Source organism: Nicotiana sylvestris, chromosome 6 (genome assembly GCF_000393655.2).
Source record: "Nicotiana sylvestris chromosome 6, ASM39365v2, whole genome shotgun sequence".
In the NCBI taxonomy this organism is placed as follows: Eukaryota; Viridiplantae; Streptophyta; class Magnoliopsida; order Solanales; family Solanaceae; genus Nicotiana; species Nicotiana sylvestris.
Genome location: NC_091062.1, coordinates 50,064,910 through 50,082,402, shown reverse-complemented (window position 1 = coordinate 50,082,402; position 17,493 = coordinate 50,064,910). Strand labels below are relative to the sequence as shown.

The 17,493-nt window shown below is 33.2% G+C and overlaps 1 protein-coding gene across 4 annotated transcripts; it reads right to left on the bottom strand.

Moving 5' to 3' along the window:
* Window positions 1-575: 575 nt before the first annotated feature.
* On the bottom strand, window positions 576-8,012 carry LOC104216719 (syntaxin-51-like). Of its 4 annotated transcripts, none has more exons than XM_009766834.2 (7): window positions 7,745-7,937; window positions 7,445-7,495; window positions 5,021-5,241; window positions 3,547-3,752; window positions 3,357-3,457; window positions 3,184-3,228; window positions 576-958 (listed from the first exon to the last, which is right to left on the bottom strand). In XM_009766834.2, exons 2-7 carry the CDS (start codon window positions 7,490-7,492, stop codon window positions 827-829), a joined length of 753 nt encoding a protein of 250 aa, XP_009765136.1. In that variant the 5' UTR covers window positions 7,493-7,495; window positions 7,745-7,937; the 3' UTR covers window positions 576-826. The 4 variants fall into 4 exon arrangements, with proteins under 4 accessions (XP_009765136.1, XP_009765138.1, XP_070006181.1 ...); XM_070150079.1 differs by having other exon boundaries at window positions 749-958; window positions 3,121-3,228; XM_009766836.2 differs by lacking the exon at window positions 7,445-7,495 and having other exon boundaries at window positions 7,745-8,012.
* Between the last annotated feature and the right edge of the window lie 9,481 nt (window positions 8,013-17,493).

Sequence of the window (17,493 nt, the reverse complement as noted above, 5' to 3'; positions counted from 1 at the left end):
CGATTCACTTCAAGAAGCATGTGCTTACCTTCTCAATTTTCGAGGCATGTGCTTACCTTCTCAATTTTCGAGTCAAGCGCCATGAACCTTGTGACTTTTTTGCACTTTTCGCTTTTAATAATACTATGAAAGATAGACAAAAGTAAAGCGCAAAAATTATATAATTCTCTTATGAACTGATAAAGGTCTAAGGAGGAATACGTGCTACCAAAACTCAAGTGGGTGCCGAGAAGTCTTTGACCCCAAATATCCTCCGAGTTCAAACTCGAGTGACATTTTGTGATTAGTATCATATTTGAGGAATGGGTTTAGTCCTCATGTGGTCGCAATTAAAATCCGAAACGGTCATTTTTTAGCCAAATCTGGACCCGTAACAGCAAAGTTTTAAAGACTTTACATTCAATCCAGGAGTCAATCAACACCTCAACTTAAAGGACCAATAGGTTAAAAATTCTTGGAAGAACAGTACAGACAATGTGTTTTCTAATACAAAGTTCCACACAAATTTGATTATGATTCATGCGATTGAAATATTAACATTTGCTCCTCACAAAGAGGAAAGAATTGCTGCATAATTAAAGATGTCCCTTAGAAAAACGGGGAAATAAGCTTTTAACAATTTTTCAAGTTTGAAAACATGCCAAGTGGAACATGAGCTTAGAATATGTCATCAATACAGAAAAGTCAATTATCACTATCATGGAACATATCAAATCACCCAAGCAATGCATGAAAAGAGAAGCAGAGGGAAGACTTAAGTTCTTGCGAGGCACACTCGATGTACATAGTTCTTTTGCATTTACAGTTTACCTTTTCTTCCACCCATTTACAAATACTTTATCAACATATATATAACTGCAACAAGTAGTACAATCCCAATCACCGATAAAAGCATGCACAAGCAAGAGCAACCACCCTTTGTGCGTTTGTTCAAAACTGCAAGCTTCCTCCCAACTCGCTGTTTAATTATCAGCAACAACAAGAGGGAACAGTAAGTTAAATGCGAACAGAGAATTATCACCAAGACAGTATTGTAGAAGTAAAAGATAAAGGAAAGAACGCCTCGGCCCAGACACTATCAATGTCCTCCAACTCGCACAGGTGTGCATAAAAGCGGAAAACTGAAATCTTTCATCAATATTACCAAGATTCATAAGATATAACAGCTTTGTTAACATGCATCGAGGTCTCTTATACTCTCCCATCCAACAAAGACACCCAAAATTTTCCAGGCCAACCTCTTTATTCTCCTAAGAGCCAGAGCTGGAAGTTCTTTGACCATGAATATGATGTTTAATATTTTTTTCTCTGATTGCAAGTTCATAAGTATCAAAATAATATTACATTTTCTTTTCTTGTGTTCTCTTTGTTTTCTTTGCCACCCAAAGCTCCTAGACAACATGCTTTAATATCAAATGTGGATGGATCCAAAGCTTCTGGATAAGATTGTGGATTCGAGTAACTCTGTAATTTGCAAACTTCCCTAATTTCCAAAGATGATGGCATTTCCCCTTTCTTCATCAATCATGCACACTTTTTGAGACTATATAGCTATATTTGCACATCAAACAAAATAGATCATGCATAGAAGTAGTTTATTTCACAGTGGACAATTATAAGCTCAAAAATTCTAGAAACTTCACCATGTCTATGAGAATCCGTGGTGCACAACACTATGTTTAGTAAAAATAGTTAGTTTGTCCTTCCTCATCCATGTGTGTACTCCAGGAACACATGCCCCTCTTCTCCCTTTTTTCTTTGGTGCGGTAAAACATTAGGTTTATACATGAAGATTGAATAAACGCTTAAAGGAATAATCAACTTGCTTATAGCATGTTTGGCCAAGCTTCTTTTTTGCTAAAAGTACTTTTTTGGTCCAAAAGTGCTTTTTTCTAAAGTTAGGTGTTTGGCCAAGCTTTTAGAAGGGGAAAAAATGTTTGTGTAGAAGAAGAACAGTTTTAAAAAAGTAGTAGCTTTTTCCCTAAAGCACTTTTTTTAAAAGCACTTTTGAGAACAATACACTTAGAAGCACTTTTTTAAAAGCTTGGTCAACCACTAATTGTTGTTCAAAAGTGCTTTTCAAATTAATTAGCCAAACAGAAACTACTTCTCACTAAAAGTACTTTTTTGAAAAGCACTTTGAAAAAAACACTTTTCAAAATAAGCTGATTTTAGAAACTTGGCCAAACAGGCTAGTCTCATCGCTTGATTCCGTACATATGGTGCATAGCCTGGAACATATTTGGAATTGAACAGTTGATGACAAGAATGGTTAAAGAGATGCTACTGAGGTTGAAGTCAAAGAGCTTGAGGCAGAGGAGTAGAGCGTATGAAGCAAATTCTTCAGCACCCATGTGAACTTAAGGAAAGAGAGAGAGCAATAGAAAAGAGTTTGAAACAATTAAAGCACCCGTGTCCCTATTAGTGTCACAATCCTATTTTTTGTTTCTGGATTACATGTTCGTAAAAAATCACGTTAAAATGCTGACCAAAAAATCAAGTTAAAACACCTTGTATGTGGAGATTTCCTATCAAACCGACAAATTGTTACCTCAATAAAAAAGGATAAATTTTGCTTAGAGCATTCAGCGCCAATCCAACCCCCACCCAAAAAACCGACAGTAAAGAACTTGTTTTCTAGGGTCATAAGCCACACATATTTAACAATTATCAATGTCATCAAAAGGGACCCATTAACTCTGCCTATGTACAAAGCATAGCCTTTCCTGTATAAATGAGGCAGGCTGCAGTAGGTTAATGGCTAGAGTAACAAAAAGTTAAAATTATGAAGAATGAAGAATGGGGATTCATATAGCGAAGGGACCCAAATGGTATTCACTTCAACACTCAAACTCACTTGTCAGTTCTTCAAAATCAACGAATGACCAAAAGCCAGGAAGAAAAGGATGTTGTGGGGGTGTAATAACTTAATTTAATATTGTTCCACAGGTATCATATACGAACTCAACATGGAATAGCTTTTTTTCTTTTCTCCAGCTAGATGTGACATGCTTACTTATCCCAAATGATGGACCTCCCTAGAATATTTTCATGAAAGCTGAAAGATGTTTGTAGACTCTTAGTGAAGTTATTAAGTGCAATATTCAGAAAAATTAGTACCAAGGTTAACAACCAACAATATCAGGTTTGCATGAGTTGTTTCAAAAGCGACAAAGTTGTCACCTGAAGTCTTGAGTCAGTAACATCAACATGTTCATCCAGGTCATCCTGCATTGAGTCAGACAACGAAAGCAAGATGAAGTCAATATCCAAATTCAATAGTAGAAAAGCCATATTTCACATGGAAAATATCTGTAGAGGTAGTTCAGTAGGAACCAGCAAAATATAACTCATACAATGAGTCTTGTTTGCAAGCCTAGCTCCTCATTAACAGCCAATGCTATATGTTTGGTGCTTATCACAGTCTCCTCTAATTTCTCAAGCCCCTCGTCTTGTTCTGCATTAATAATAAAGCCAACATATAACATACGAATGAAATAGAAAAGCCAATAGCAAGAGAAGTTTTCAAAGTATATAAAAACTTGCCCTTCATAATTTGCCTTTGAAGACCAACAACACCATAATTATCAAGGCCTGTAGTTCTGCTCATAGCATCTGCTGCCTTTTTTTCTGGTCCAAGCAAACTGTCCCTATTGGCAAAGTTCGACATATTCAATGTGGAGGCCATTTGGGTTGCTTTTGATTTTAAATTTGCAAGCATATCCTTCCGACGATTCATCTCTTTCTTTGTCCTGCACACAAAGACGAAGAAGGCTTAACAAATCTATACAGAAGCGACATATAAATAGTAATGGCTATTAGGCCTGCTGTTGTCAAAAGCTCGTTTGAGGCGCGCTTAAGCCCTGAAGCTCAAAAAAGTTCAGGGAATGCACTTCGCCTCACTTAGGTTGCGCTTCAGTGTAGGCAAGGCACTAAAGCGTGCGCCTCATTGCCTAAAAGTTCTACCTTGAATAAAGCGGTACAAATAATAAATATGATTGGCAAAAAGATATATTAATTGTTTCCGAAATCATTATGAATGAAATTGTCACTTGTTTCTAGCATTACATATATATTTTTATTATTTTTTTCTTCACTGCGCCTTTTTTAACTAAAACCCACACTTTAATTGTGTTTTGCGCTTAAAGCCCTGATAGACTAGGAACGCTTTTTAATGCTTTTCGCCTTTGACGACACTGATTAGGCCAACTTGTTCAAAGAGATATATGGATAGACAATTGCTACAAATTCCTGTAAAGCTTGCCCCCTCCCCCCTCAAGATTTGAAAGGATACTATTTCCAAAGTACAAAAGTAAAAGTTCTGCAAACTAACACAATTAAGACTCTGGACATTGTTAATAGAGACTACAGAAGAGAGCCTCGGGTTATGGAAATAATTTCTCTTCTATAATCCTCCATGTGGACAATTCACCAACAACTTATGGATAAAACAAGGGATGACTTGTATTTGCTATCCATTTTCCTAGTACACCCTCCATTTTCCAAATTGCATGTGTTATGGTGCTTTACATTTTCAAGGGAAAGGAAGAAAATCTTTGACTTTGCATAATTCAGTAGTTGCAGATTGAGTATGCATAGCTCATGATAAGTTAGGCCAATTAGTTGTATTAGATCAAGTTTTACTCGCTTCATTTTTAAGTGTAAAAAAGTAACCAAAGAAATATTTGATAGCCCAATATTTTCTTTTTTCACATGGAAAATTTGATAGCCCAATTTTAAAGTGGATTAAGTATGGCTCGCCCTGGATATGAAGCCAAAATATGATTTCAAAAGAAAATACTACCAGAAACACATTTTAGTTAATATAAGTATTCACTATCATGAAATAAAGGTATACTCAATGCACGTCAAATACAACTATCCACTAGCTGTTTAGGAACAGATACAAAGTTTGCTAACAGCACGAGAAGAGAGTCATATGAACAGGTTGCCAAACTACAAGAATTTGATACATTCAAACAACATTATGCAATAGAAGACTCAGATTAAGAAAACTCACAAACGTTCCATTCCAGGAAGCTTAGAGTCAATAGACTGTAAGCTATCAAGCCTAGTTCCTAATATTGTGATCTTCCTCCTTATTGAAGATGAATGACGCTGTGCTTCTGGGCCTGTTGTGGACAATGAACTTCTTTCAGATATCATGTTGCCGATGTCATCTGTGAGTTTTACTGCTTCATTATATTCCCTGATCCACGAGTCCCCAGAAGAAGCCATTCCCTGAAGAGACATCAGAAATATAAGTATACAAACGATGAATAAGAGCACGTCCATGTCAGCAAACCCTCCCTCCCCTAAAAAGGAAAAAACAACTTTCTGTCCCCCTTTTCTGCCCATTGACAATGACTTGACTAATCAAAAAACACTGCAATGGAACTGTAAGAAGACTTCATCAGATGACATGCACCTTCCTTACCATCACTTGATATGCTTTGCCACAACAACAACCGGGAAAAAGAAAAGGATGGCAAAACAAAGGGCGAGGAACCATGTTTAAGTAAATCCAAAAAACTTAGGGTGTGTTTGGTATGAAGGATAATATTTTCCAGAAAAAACAATTTGCCCATGTTGGTTGGTTTAAATATTTTGAAAACATATTCATCGTGAAATCATTTTCTTCCAATTGAAGGAAAATGTTTTTCTAAGAGAAGTGAAAATGTTTTCCAAAACTCTTTTTCAACTTTTCCCACCCTATTCCCCATCCCCACCAACCCCCACCAACTCACTCCCACACCCCACCCCAGTCAAATCAACATTCCTCTGTACTCGAAATAGATAGCCGCCCTCCACCCCTAGCCCTAATACCCCAAACCCCCACCCCTCAACTCCCCAACACCACGCCCACCCCCTTTACCCATTTCGTCTCTCATAGCGTTTGGCTAAGCTATATATTATTTTTAAAAAATTCTACTCACTAACAAAACACTAGAAAATATTTTCCGGAAAAAAATTCCACTCACCGACCAAACATGGAAAAATAAGCGATAAAACTACTCATTTTTCAGGAAAATATTTTCCTTCATACCAAACACACCTTTAATGCCTTATATTTTTCCAAACCATGTGCACCACTATCCACCTTTAGTTAAGAAGACATAAAGAAACTAGAGGAACATTCAAGACCAGAACTTGGCATTTGTTTCACCAAACATGTCGTTTGTGGTTCTTTACAAAAGTATGTAAAACCTTAACTCCTTCCCAACTCTCCACAATGAAACAATCAACATAGCACCAGAAAGAAGATAAAGGAAAAAGAAATTAGAATGAAAAGACTAAATCCCCTATATAACCTTCGACCAAGAAACAATCTAGCACTTTATTCATATTGAAGAAACAATCGACAAGAACAGAGAGAAGATGGAGAGGAGAAACAATCAGAGCGACAAGCCTAAATTGCCTATACAACCATTGACCAAGAAACATGTAGCACTTAATTGATCTTGAAGAATGGACGCATCTTTACCAGCTTCTTAGTGATCCTAGAGCCGGCTAGAGGCAAGCAGAGAATTCAACTAAAGGAGATAAAAGGATAAAAGAAGAAACCCATAAACCAGCAGCAACAATTGCATTAGCAAGTAAATTGTTGTCAAAGGCGTAAAAGTTAAAAAGCGCTTCAGGTCTATTAGAGCTTTAAGCGCAAAGCGCAGTTAAGGTGTGGGCTTTAGTAAAAAAGGCGCAATGAAGAGAAATATAAAAATATTTATGTAATGCAAAAAAAGAGTAACAACTTCATTCATAACGTTTTCCTCAACAATTAATATATCTTTTTGTCAATTATATTTAATGTTTAGTACCGCTCCATTCAAGATTAGAACGCATGGGCAATAAGGTGCATGCCTTAGTACTTTGCCTACACTGAAGCACACCTTAGGCGAGGCGAAGTGCCCTCCCTAAGCTTTTTTGAGCTTTGGGGCTTAAGCACGCCTTAAATGAGCCTTTGACAACATAATTTGCAGCTAGAAAGTAGCAGGTGCAATAGCAACTAACCCACTATCAAGAACAACAAAATCTTCAACTACAACTTAGAGAAAAATAAAGAATAACACCAGCTATTTTAGACATCCTAAACATAACTGAAATTAAGTGATAGGAATATGTGTATGTCAATCAGCTATTGCGTTGAAGTTAATGTACAGCTTGCTTCCAGAGATAAGCTAATTACTAATTTTCTTCTTCTTTTGCCAACCATGGTGTCAAGACTTGCTTGCACACACATCTACTATCCTACCGAGTACCTACTACCTCCCACCAACACATGTACCGGATACCTCTGTCACCAAGGCATAAGCAGATATGAAGAAATCACCTATGTTTTTTTGCCTACGCTGGGATTTAAGTGCTAATTTTCCCTTCCAGAAGTATAAAATTGGGCTACAAAACATGCTAAATGGCAGTCAAAGCAGCAACAACTATATCAAACAACCTGTAATTCCAAGTCCACAACAGAGCCTGTGCCTCGTACCATCAACATATACTACAAGAGAACCACGAAATTAAGAACTTTAATTGTTAAATTACAACAGGAAAGAGAGAAAAGATCAGTAGAATGCTAAATAATTGAGTTTAAACACCAGAAACACCAATTGCGGGTGATTAAATGCACATTCGAGTTAATTAAGTTTAACAATCAAGAACCCATTAGGAACAGTTCAATTAGGGAGAAAAAATATCAGGATCATCAATACAGGCGTATGTAATATGTGAAAGGCAGAAAAGATGTTACCGTTTATCGGTGGAACTGAAATTAATGGTGAGGTGAGAGAATTTACAGAGGCCGAATGACTTTTTAAGGAAGGAATCAGCCTACTTTCCGGCAATGTTTGTCGAGCTTTATTGTCGTCGTCGTCACGCCCACTCGGACAATGATAACTTTAGAATTCTCATTATGAAGCGACTCTTTTGAATTTTTTGTTTACGATTTTCTTTTTCTTTTTTCTCTTTTTTAAAAAAAAATATATGTTTGTGCCCCTCTGGTGAAAGGGTTGGGTTCCACTTGCAAGTTGCAGCGGAATATGCACGGCGTTAATTGTAATGAATCCTCTAAGGTCGGTTTGGAAAGTTACGGTTAATTGAAATTGGTGTAATTACTACCAGACTAGTAATCACACACAATATAATATAATAATTATGATGTCTTGTTTAATTTTCATAATGTAATTACAGAATAATTACAAGCGTATTATTTGATTGTACAAGTGTAATTACACAATTAAATTAAATTTTGAATAAAATAATTATAAACTTAAAAGTTAATATATAATAATTATATGCCAATAAATAATTTTTCATAAGTATAAATGATATTAGATTTGGTATTTAAGATGTATATTTTTTCTTGAATTGTATTTAAGATGTATATTGTTTCTTGAATATACATTAATAGTAATCATATATTTATAACTAATATTTTAAAAATAATTGATATATATTTTTCATTAGTAATATTTAGTTTAAATAATTATAGAAACTAAAAACATATGTCTTGTAAGAAACACTATGGAATACATGTTTGATAAAATAATGTCATAACATTATTTAAATATTTGACAAAATTAATCTATCAATTCTATATATAAAATAAACAACATGCAATGTGAAATAACAAGCCAATACTATTAAAATAAATAAATTAGAACCATAAATATACACACAATTTTAAAATTCAAAAATAAAAAATAGTTTAACATATGTCAAATTCCAACATAATAAAAATAAGTTCTAATACAGCTTAATATCAGGAAACATAATAAGTTTGTAAATCCATTCAACAACGAAATTCTATTTTAATGACATCACACATTATATGCCAAGTTTGTTAATGACTCATTATTTCTAATATTATGAGGTGTAGTTTCAAAAACTAGAATAATAATGCAGTTACGCTAAATGAAAAAAATAAAAGAAATAAGAAATAAAATACACGAGAAATTACATGTAATCACAAGAAGTAAAAGTAAAGAAATAAAAGATAAATAATGTACAAACAATAAAAATAAAAATAAAGTAAAAAGTAAAAATAAAATAAAATAAAAACTAAAATAAAAATAAATTAGAATAATGAAAATAAGTTATAAAGAAAATAAATTAAAATAAAAAGTAAAGAAATTATAAAGTAACCTTGTAATTACATAATGTAATTACGACCAATTCTCACCTCCCCTTAAGAATTGGACAGTGCAATTACGCCTCTCCAATTACATCTAATTCCTTATTGACCAAGTAATTACCAAACTGTGTAATTACATCCAATTACACCAAATCCAATTCCTAGGTGGCTTTCCAAATAAGCTTTAAATATCTTCTTCCTTTTTTCTCAAAAAGAAATTACTTAACATTTTGCACTTTTAGTCCTCAAATACCCAAAAAAAAAATGGTCTTTCCGATATATGGCCAAGTGCATTTAACCTTTTGAAATGTATGCTTTTGATTCATTTGCTTGTGAATTTTCACAAATTTAAGGAATATTAGTTGAATTATTACTTGGGGAGTCAAATAAGGTTTTCTTTAATCATATCCTTATAAATAGTTTTTAAATATTTTGAATTGTTAACTATTTTAGCTATAGTACTTTTATGTAGTTTCTAAATATGTAAATACTAGAAAAAAATTAAAGAATCCATGTCCGATTTCCAACTAAAAATTAGTTAACGTGAACCTCCTACTGCGAAAAGGTTCAAACAAATTAAAACATAAGGAATAATCCTTGAAAAAATATATTAACTATTGAGATATGTCCAAAGAAGTTTCCACAAAATTCGAATAGATTGTAATAGTAACGCTAAACCTAATCTATACTCTATACTATATTAAAAGCACAAAGGCCCTTAAGTCGTTCGCCTTTTTTACTCTTTAAAATATAGAGTTCACATTAGACAAAATAGTAATTAAAGTATTTCATTAATATTTAGAAATAATTATTTAATTAATTCTCCTATAATTTAGGAATAGCTATTTAATTATTCTCCTATTATTAACCGTCTAGGAAAGGTAATAAAAATTTTCCTAATTTTTTTCCTATTCGTTCTACTCCCTACGTATGTTGGAGTAGTTTATAGCTTTAAGGTTTTGGAGACCTTTTTTGTAGTTAAAAAAATTCTGCCTAACCTAAATTTTCGCCCTTATGTTGGAGTATTGAATGCGTTTATTTTGTTAATATTTTTTAGGTTTAGGAGATTTTTTTGGTTAAATTTTTTTGCCTTAAATCACACACACAATTTTCTTTTTGGTTAGGAGACTTTACTATTTGGTAAAATTCATATTATGTGCTTTGCGTGTGCACCTAATCTCAATATGTAAGTATACTTACTAAAAGTTATATTCGAGTATAAAATAAAAATTTTAAATTTTTGAAATCGATGAATATTCAACTTTTCAGTTTTAGCAAGAATACATAACTTTTAAAGATCTAAGGGCAATTCTAAAAAAATTGAAAAGCTATTTTTAAGTTCATTTTAATAGACAGAATGTAATATTTTTTCTTTCTTGCGAGCAAAATACATGTTGTTATATTTTTTTAATCAATAAAAATATATATATCAACTATTATAAAAACACAAAGCCTCATAGCGAAATATTAATAAACCTTTTTACCCTTAAAAATAAATTTCAAATAGGATAACATTGGCATTTAATTATTTTTCGTAATAATTATAATTTTTAAATCAATTATAATATTATGATAAAATTAATAACCTAATTGTCCATTTTTATTGATTACTACATAACGAAACATAATATACATGGTTATTAAGACAAAAGCAATATTCATGAGATATTCTAATTTCAAATTACTAATAAATTCTTTTGTATACGTTAACTTAATTTATTACTTAAATAAATATTATTAGAAAAGGTCATGAATAAATGAATAAAATTCTTTATATGTGTGTCAATTGCATGATCAATATTTATCATTTTCAAGAACTCAAACTTTTATTTAATATTATTTTTTGTGACTAAAACCATGATTTGAATGTTATTTATATATTTTAAAAAAATAATTCTCATCAATATAGGGTACACGCGCAACGCGCGTACCGTGAGACTAGTTGTGATAAAAGTGTGTAACAAAAAATATTTAACTAAATTTAGTTTTTCATTTTCATAAAATATTCAAAAATATATAATTTTAAATTCATATGAAATACAAATATGATATACAATTATAAAAGCACGATCTCCAACGCAAAATTTTGATTGACATTTTTACCTGTAAAAATTAAATTTTATATTAAACAAAGTTATCGTTTAATTATTTTTAATATTTAGGACTCCAATATTCACTGAAATTTATAGTTCAAAATTAGATGTTGGATTCTATTTTTGCAATAGTAATTTATTTTCTTTAATGTGTTAGACAATTCATATAGTATTTCTTGTTATTAAAGATATAGTATAACTTATATTTTGTTCGCGAAGAAATAAAAAAATAATCTTCTATTAGTTACGTGACCATATTTGTTTCTCTTCGAAACAACTTGAAAATGACGAAAAAAAAGAAGAGCGAACTTGAAATAGTTTTACAAGGAAAAAATAAATTCACATTAAATCATGAAATGCTATATGTTTTTGCATAAACTAAAAAGGAGCCATAGTAATTTGTAAAGTTGAGATGATAAAGTTATAGAATCAGAACTAGGTTTAAGTTAAATATATAAAATAATAATTGATGAATTATATGGAGCAGAATTTCTCTCATTAGTTGTAATGACCCAATCGGTCGTTTTGAGCTCTAGCGCGTCGTTCAGCGATTTGAGGTTATGAGCAACTTCACTTCAGGTATTATGACTTGTACGCATGATCGGAATTTAATTTCAGGAAGTTTGGAGCTGATTTGGAGAGAGAATTCTCATTTCGAAAGTTTTAAGTTAAAAGAATTGACTAATATTGAATTTTTAAGTAAACGACCTCGAAATCGGGATTCGGATGTTCCAGCAGGTTCGTGTGATGATTTTGTACTTGGGCGTATGACGGATCGGGTTTGGAAGACTTGGGAATGTTCGGCATCAATTGTGGAAGTTAGCATTTTTGGAAGGATTTTATAAGTTTGGGGTGAAGTGCATTTAAGTGTTATCGATGTCTGTTTGGGATTCTAAGTCTGGGAATAGCTTCATATGGTGATTCGGGTATTAGGAGCGCGATCGGAAGTGGATTTGGAGGCCCGTAGATCATTTTGGAGTCATTTGGCGAAAGTTAGAAATTTGAAGGTTTTTTAGAAATTTGACCGAAAGTGGACTTTTTGATATCGGGGTCGGAATCTGATCCCGGAAGTTGGAGTAGGTCCGTAATGTCAAATGTGACTTGCGTGCAAAAATTGAGATCAATCGGACGTGATTGATAGGTTTAAGCATTGAAAGTAGAAGTTGAACTTCTAAGGTACTTCAAGTTTGATTTGGGGTGTGATTCGTGATTCTAGCGTTGTTTGATGCGATTTGAAGCCTTGAGCATGTCCGTACTATGTTTTTAGACTTGTGCGGGTATTTTATTTGGAGCCCCGGGGGTTCCGGTGAGTTTTGGAGTAGCTTCGGAGCATTTTGTTGAGAAGTGGGATTGCTGGTGCTGGTGGACCGCATTTGCGGTGTTTTGGTCGCAAATGCGACAGTCGCATTTGCGAGATGGAGCTCGCATTTGCGAGCCTGGGCTTCTGAGGGGAAAGTTGGCATTTGTGAACCTTGCATTTAACTCATTTAAAGGGGAAAAAATATTTAACTAAATTTAGTTTTTCATTTTCATAAAATATTCAAAAATATATAATTTTTAAATTCATATGAAATACAAATATGATATATGTCACACCTCCTTTTTTCCTACACCCCGGAAAGGGTATAAGGGAGTTTGACAATCGAAACGGGATTCATTTATTATTAAAAATTCAGAGTCGCCACTTGGGATAATTTATGGTGTCCCAAGTCACCGGTTTAAATCCCGAATCGAGGAAAAGATTGACTCTGTTTTACAGTCCGCGAACACAAAAATCCGGGTAAGGAATTTTGTTAACCCGGGAGAAGGTGTTAGGCATTCCCCGGTTCCGTGATTTTAGCACGGTCGCTCAACTGTTATAATTGGCCTATTATCTGATTTTAATACATGTTTTAGCTTATGGTTAAATTTTAACTTATTAACCGCTCTTATTCATTTTTAGGAAGATTGCAACGTCATTTAAAATATGTCGTGAACCACGTCACATAAATGCACCCGCGGTCCACGACACATTTTATTTAACGTTGTTGGGATTTGGATTTGGGTCACATGAAATGCACACCCGAGTTTAGGAAGGTAATTTTAAATTACGCGCCTAAAGCAACTATGCATTTTTCAACTTTGCGAGGGCCATAGAAAATACGCTAAATAGCATGCCTCGAATTCTATGGATTTAAAATTAATTAAATGAGGGCCATGCGTTTTGAGATTTTATTGTGGATGGAGTGGTATAATTGATAAGTACAAAAGACCTAAAGAAATGGGTTAGCTACATGTATATCGCTGGAGCCTTTTGTTATAGCATACTATAATTCAAAAAGGTAGATGTGGCATTTATGTGAAAATAACAAAAGACAGGTGTCAGCTTTGGGTTCATCTCCATATCATCTTCAAAAGACCGACTTTCGATTTCAAATTCTAGAAAGAAACTAACAAAATTTTATAGCAAAATAATGAATCTTAAATGACCATATGAGCACAAAAAGAAAAAGAAATCATGCTGAGAACTATTCGGATGAACCAGAAGGAACAAAACAAACATAGACATACAAAAATGCATTTTAAACTTGATTATAACAAAGAACACGTAAAGTAATTAATTTATTTAATACTATGCTAAAGTAGTATCACCACTATAACTTCTACAGTACCATTTTGAAGAAGAAGAAGAAATTGAATCTTCACATGGTTAATTTAAGAAAATATGCAGTCAATAACATAAATTGAAGATTAGATCATTCCACTAACGCAATCTTTTTTTTTTTACATCTTAAAGTCGACAAATTGTTCAACTTCACATACTTCTTTAAATTTCAAAATATGAACATGGTGCTACATGATCTTGAAATCTAAATATAAACAAAACAATACCTGCTAGTTACAAGTCATGAGCCAAGAAAAATAAAAAAAAACAAAAATGAGACAGAGTCATGAACATACTAAAATAACGTTAACATTTGCAAATCTCAATTCACTCAATTAAAGAAACATCATTCATGCGAACAGATCCAATACGAAAGAAATTTTATCAAAAGAACCAAATTAATTTACTTCTGCTTCAATAAAGATGCTCCGATATTTTTTAACTCAAGAGCTTGAATTACATACCTACAAGAGAGTGAATTCAAATGAATAAAATCTGAAAGTTGTAGAGTTAATACAGCAACAACAACAAAATCTCTATCAACTCTTCTTCAAACCCAAGATTCAAGGCCCGAAATGTTGAAAGAAAAATTTAATGAAAATTTTCAACCTAAATTTCTCTCCTCCCCCTCTCTTCTTTTTTTCTTCTTTCTTCTCAAATTTTCTCTTCTATTTATAGCAAAATTTTCGAATTTTTTTAGATTTTTTTTTAAAAAAATATTTTATTATTTTTTAATTAAAAGAAATCCCACTTACAAATTGCTTTTATTTTTTTATAAAAAGAAATTCCACCTTTCTTTACTTTTATTTTTTAAATTCCAACTTTAATTACTTTTATCTTATTTAAAATCCCTTTTTTTTTTAAAAGAGAATTCCACTTATTTAACTTTTCTTAAAAAAACAATCCACTTTCTTTTGCTTTTCTTTTAAAAATGCTACTTTATTTTACTTTAAATTTTTTTAATTTTCAGATACCTTTATATTTGTTTTTTAATTCCAACTTTCTTTTACTTTTTATTTTTTAAAAATTTCCACAAAACTTTTCTTTTACTTTTTTAATTTTCTACTTTCTTTTACTTTTTATTTTTTAAAAATTTCCACAAAACTTTTCTTTTACTTTTTTAATTTTCTACTTTCTTTTACTTTTTTAAAAGAGAATTCCACCTACTTTTAATTTTTTTTTATTCAAAACTTCCCTTTTTCTTATTTTGTAAATCACTCCTGAAAATTTTAAAAAAATAATATTTTTTCGGAATTTTTTTATTATTTTAAAACAAAAATAAAATAATATTAATAATAATAATTCACCTTTTAAATTTTGTATTTTTACCCTATAATAAAAAGTGTAACAAAGCTAAAAATTGTAGGTTAAAACCCCTAAAATATTTACATAGAAGAAGTGATAAAAAATTAAATATTATCAAAAATTAGGTGCTCACAGCTGCCCCTCTTTGTTTGGAAACATGAAGAGTTTTCAAGCAAAGATAAGGTGAGTCATATGACTAATTTTTGAACATATTTTTATTCAAAAGGGAAGAAATAAGGATAAGATAAAAGAGAAAGGGTGCAATCGAGTCTTGGTTTTGGACAACCTACATATCCCGGGTTATAGCGGAATCAGGTTGCGTGTAGTTCAAGAAGTTTTGGTAGCTGGTACTACCGAAGAGCTGTGATTTTGCTGTTATTGCTGCTGTTTCTGCTTACTGAACTCCTTATTACACCGTGACAAAATAAAAGAAGCCAGACTAAACTATGATATACGAATTACAAGAATCCTATCTATATCTTGAACTTGCAGTTTCTGCTGCCCTGCTGACTTGTACTCTCTGAGTGAGATTCCTTTGTTGCTGACTTGAATTGCATTCTGAGATGCTTTCCCTTCGTTTTTCAGGTGGTTTCCTGATTGCTGAACTCCTTTGAACCTTGCTGCTTCCCTTCGTTCTCTAGGTGGGCTCTTGATTGCCAATACTTGCACTGCTTTTCCTCGAAACTTGAACTTTTTCCCTTCGTTCTTCAGGTGGGTTCCTGATTACCAACACTTGACTTGCTGCTTCCCTTCGTTCTTCAGGTGGGCTCCTGATTACCAATACTTGAACTGTATTCCCTTGCTCTCTCCAGGTGGGCGCCTGATTGCCAAAACTTGAATTGTATTCCCTTGCTCTCCAGGTGGGCGCCTGATTGCCAAAACTTGAATTGTATTCCCTTGCTCTCCAGGTGGGCGCCTGATTGCCAAAAACGGAATTGTATTCCCTTGCTCTCCAGGTGGGCTCCTGACTGCTAAAACTCGAATGTATTCCCTTGTTCTCTAGGTGGGCTCCTGACTGCTGAAACTTGAAATGTATTCTCTTGTTCTCCAGGTAGGTTCCTGATTGCTGAACTCGAAATGTATTCCCTTGCTCTCCAGGTGGGCTCCTGACTGCTAAAACTCGAATGTATTCCCTTGTTCTCCAGGTGGGCTCCTGATTGTTGATACTTCAACTGTTGTTCCTTGTTCTCCAGGTGGACGCCTGATTGCTAGTACTTGGTCACGCTCTTATCTTTGATATCTGTGTTGTTCTCCCTATTCTTCAGATGGGCACCTGACTTCAACAAAAATAGACAAAACAAAAGAAAATTTTCTGCCCCAGTTTGGTAGCTGGGCGCATCTGTGAGTTTAAACTGAATCACATCACCAAATATTACTAAGAATTTGAAAGCTAGGTCCCATTATCCAGGGGGTCCTGACAACTCTTAACTAAATGACGATTTTAAATCTAAGCTATATCTTGTTATCTAAGGAGGTCTTAAACTACTCCCCATTATCCAGGAGGGTCCTAACAATTCTTAATTAAACGACAATTTTAGAGCTAAATTATATCTACTGAAGGGTATGTCTTATGCTAAATCTTGTTATCCAAACCAGTTTTAAACTACGTCCCATTATCCAAGCGGGCCCTGGCAACTCTTAAATCAAGTCTTATCTTAAGAGTGACAATTCTACGGCTAAATTATATTACCCTACAACAAGAACTTATGCTAAACCTTGCTATCTAATGGAGATCTCAAAGCTAGGTCCCATTATCTAGGAGGGTCCTGAAAACTCCTAATTGAATCATATCTTAAACATGCGAACTTTAAAACCATCTTATTCCTTGGGATACATTTATGCTAGATTTTACTACTCATGAGTGTTTTAAATTTTAAACTAGGTCCTATTTTCTAGGAGGGTCCTGAAAACTCCTAACTAAATTCTATCTCCAGAATGAAAATTTTGAAACCAACTTATCTTCTTTTGGGGTACATTTATGCCAAATCTTGCTACTCAGTCGTGTATTTTGAATTTTAAACTAAGTCCCATTTTTCAGGAGGGTCCTGAAAATTCCTAATTGCATCCTATCTCGAACATGCAAACTTCTAAATCGACTTATATTCCTTTGGGATATATTTATGCTAGATTATGCTATTTCTGATCTTTGAACTAGGTCCCATTTTCTAGGAGGATCCTGAAAATCAAAAATCAAACCTGTTTGGTGACTGCCTTTCTCCACGGAGGGTTTCTCCGAAACAAACGAACTTTTCTGCCCCTGTTTCAATCAAAGAAAAATCTTGTTAGTTTAAAATGTGGTGGTTGGTTTGTGGCCTTGACTTTGA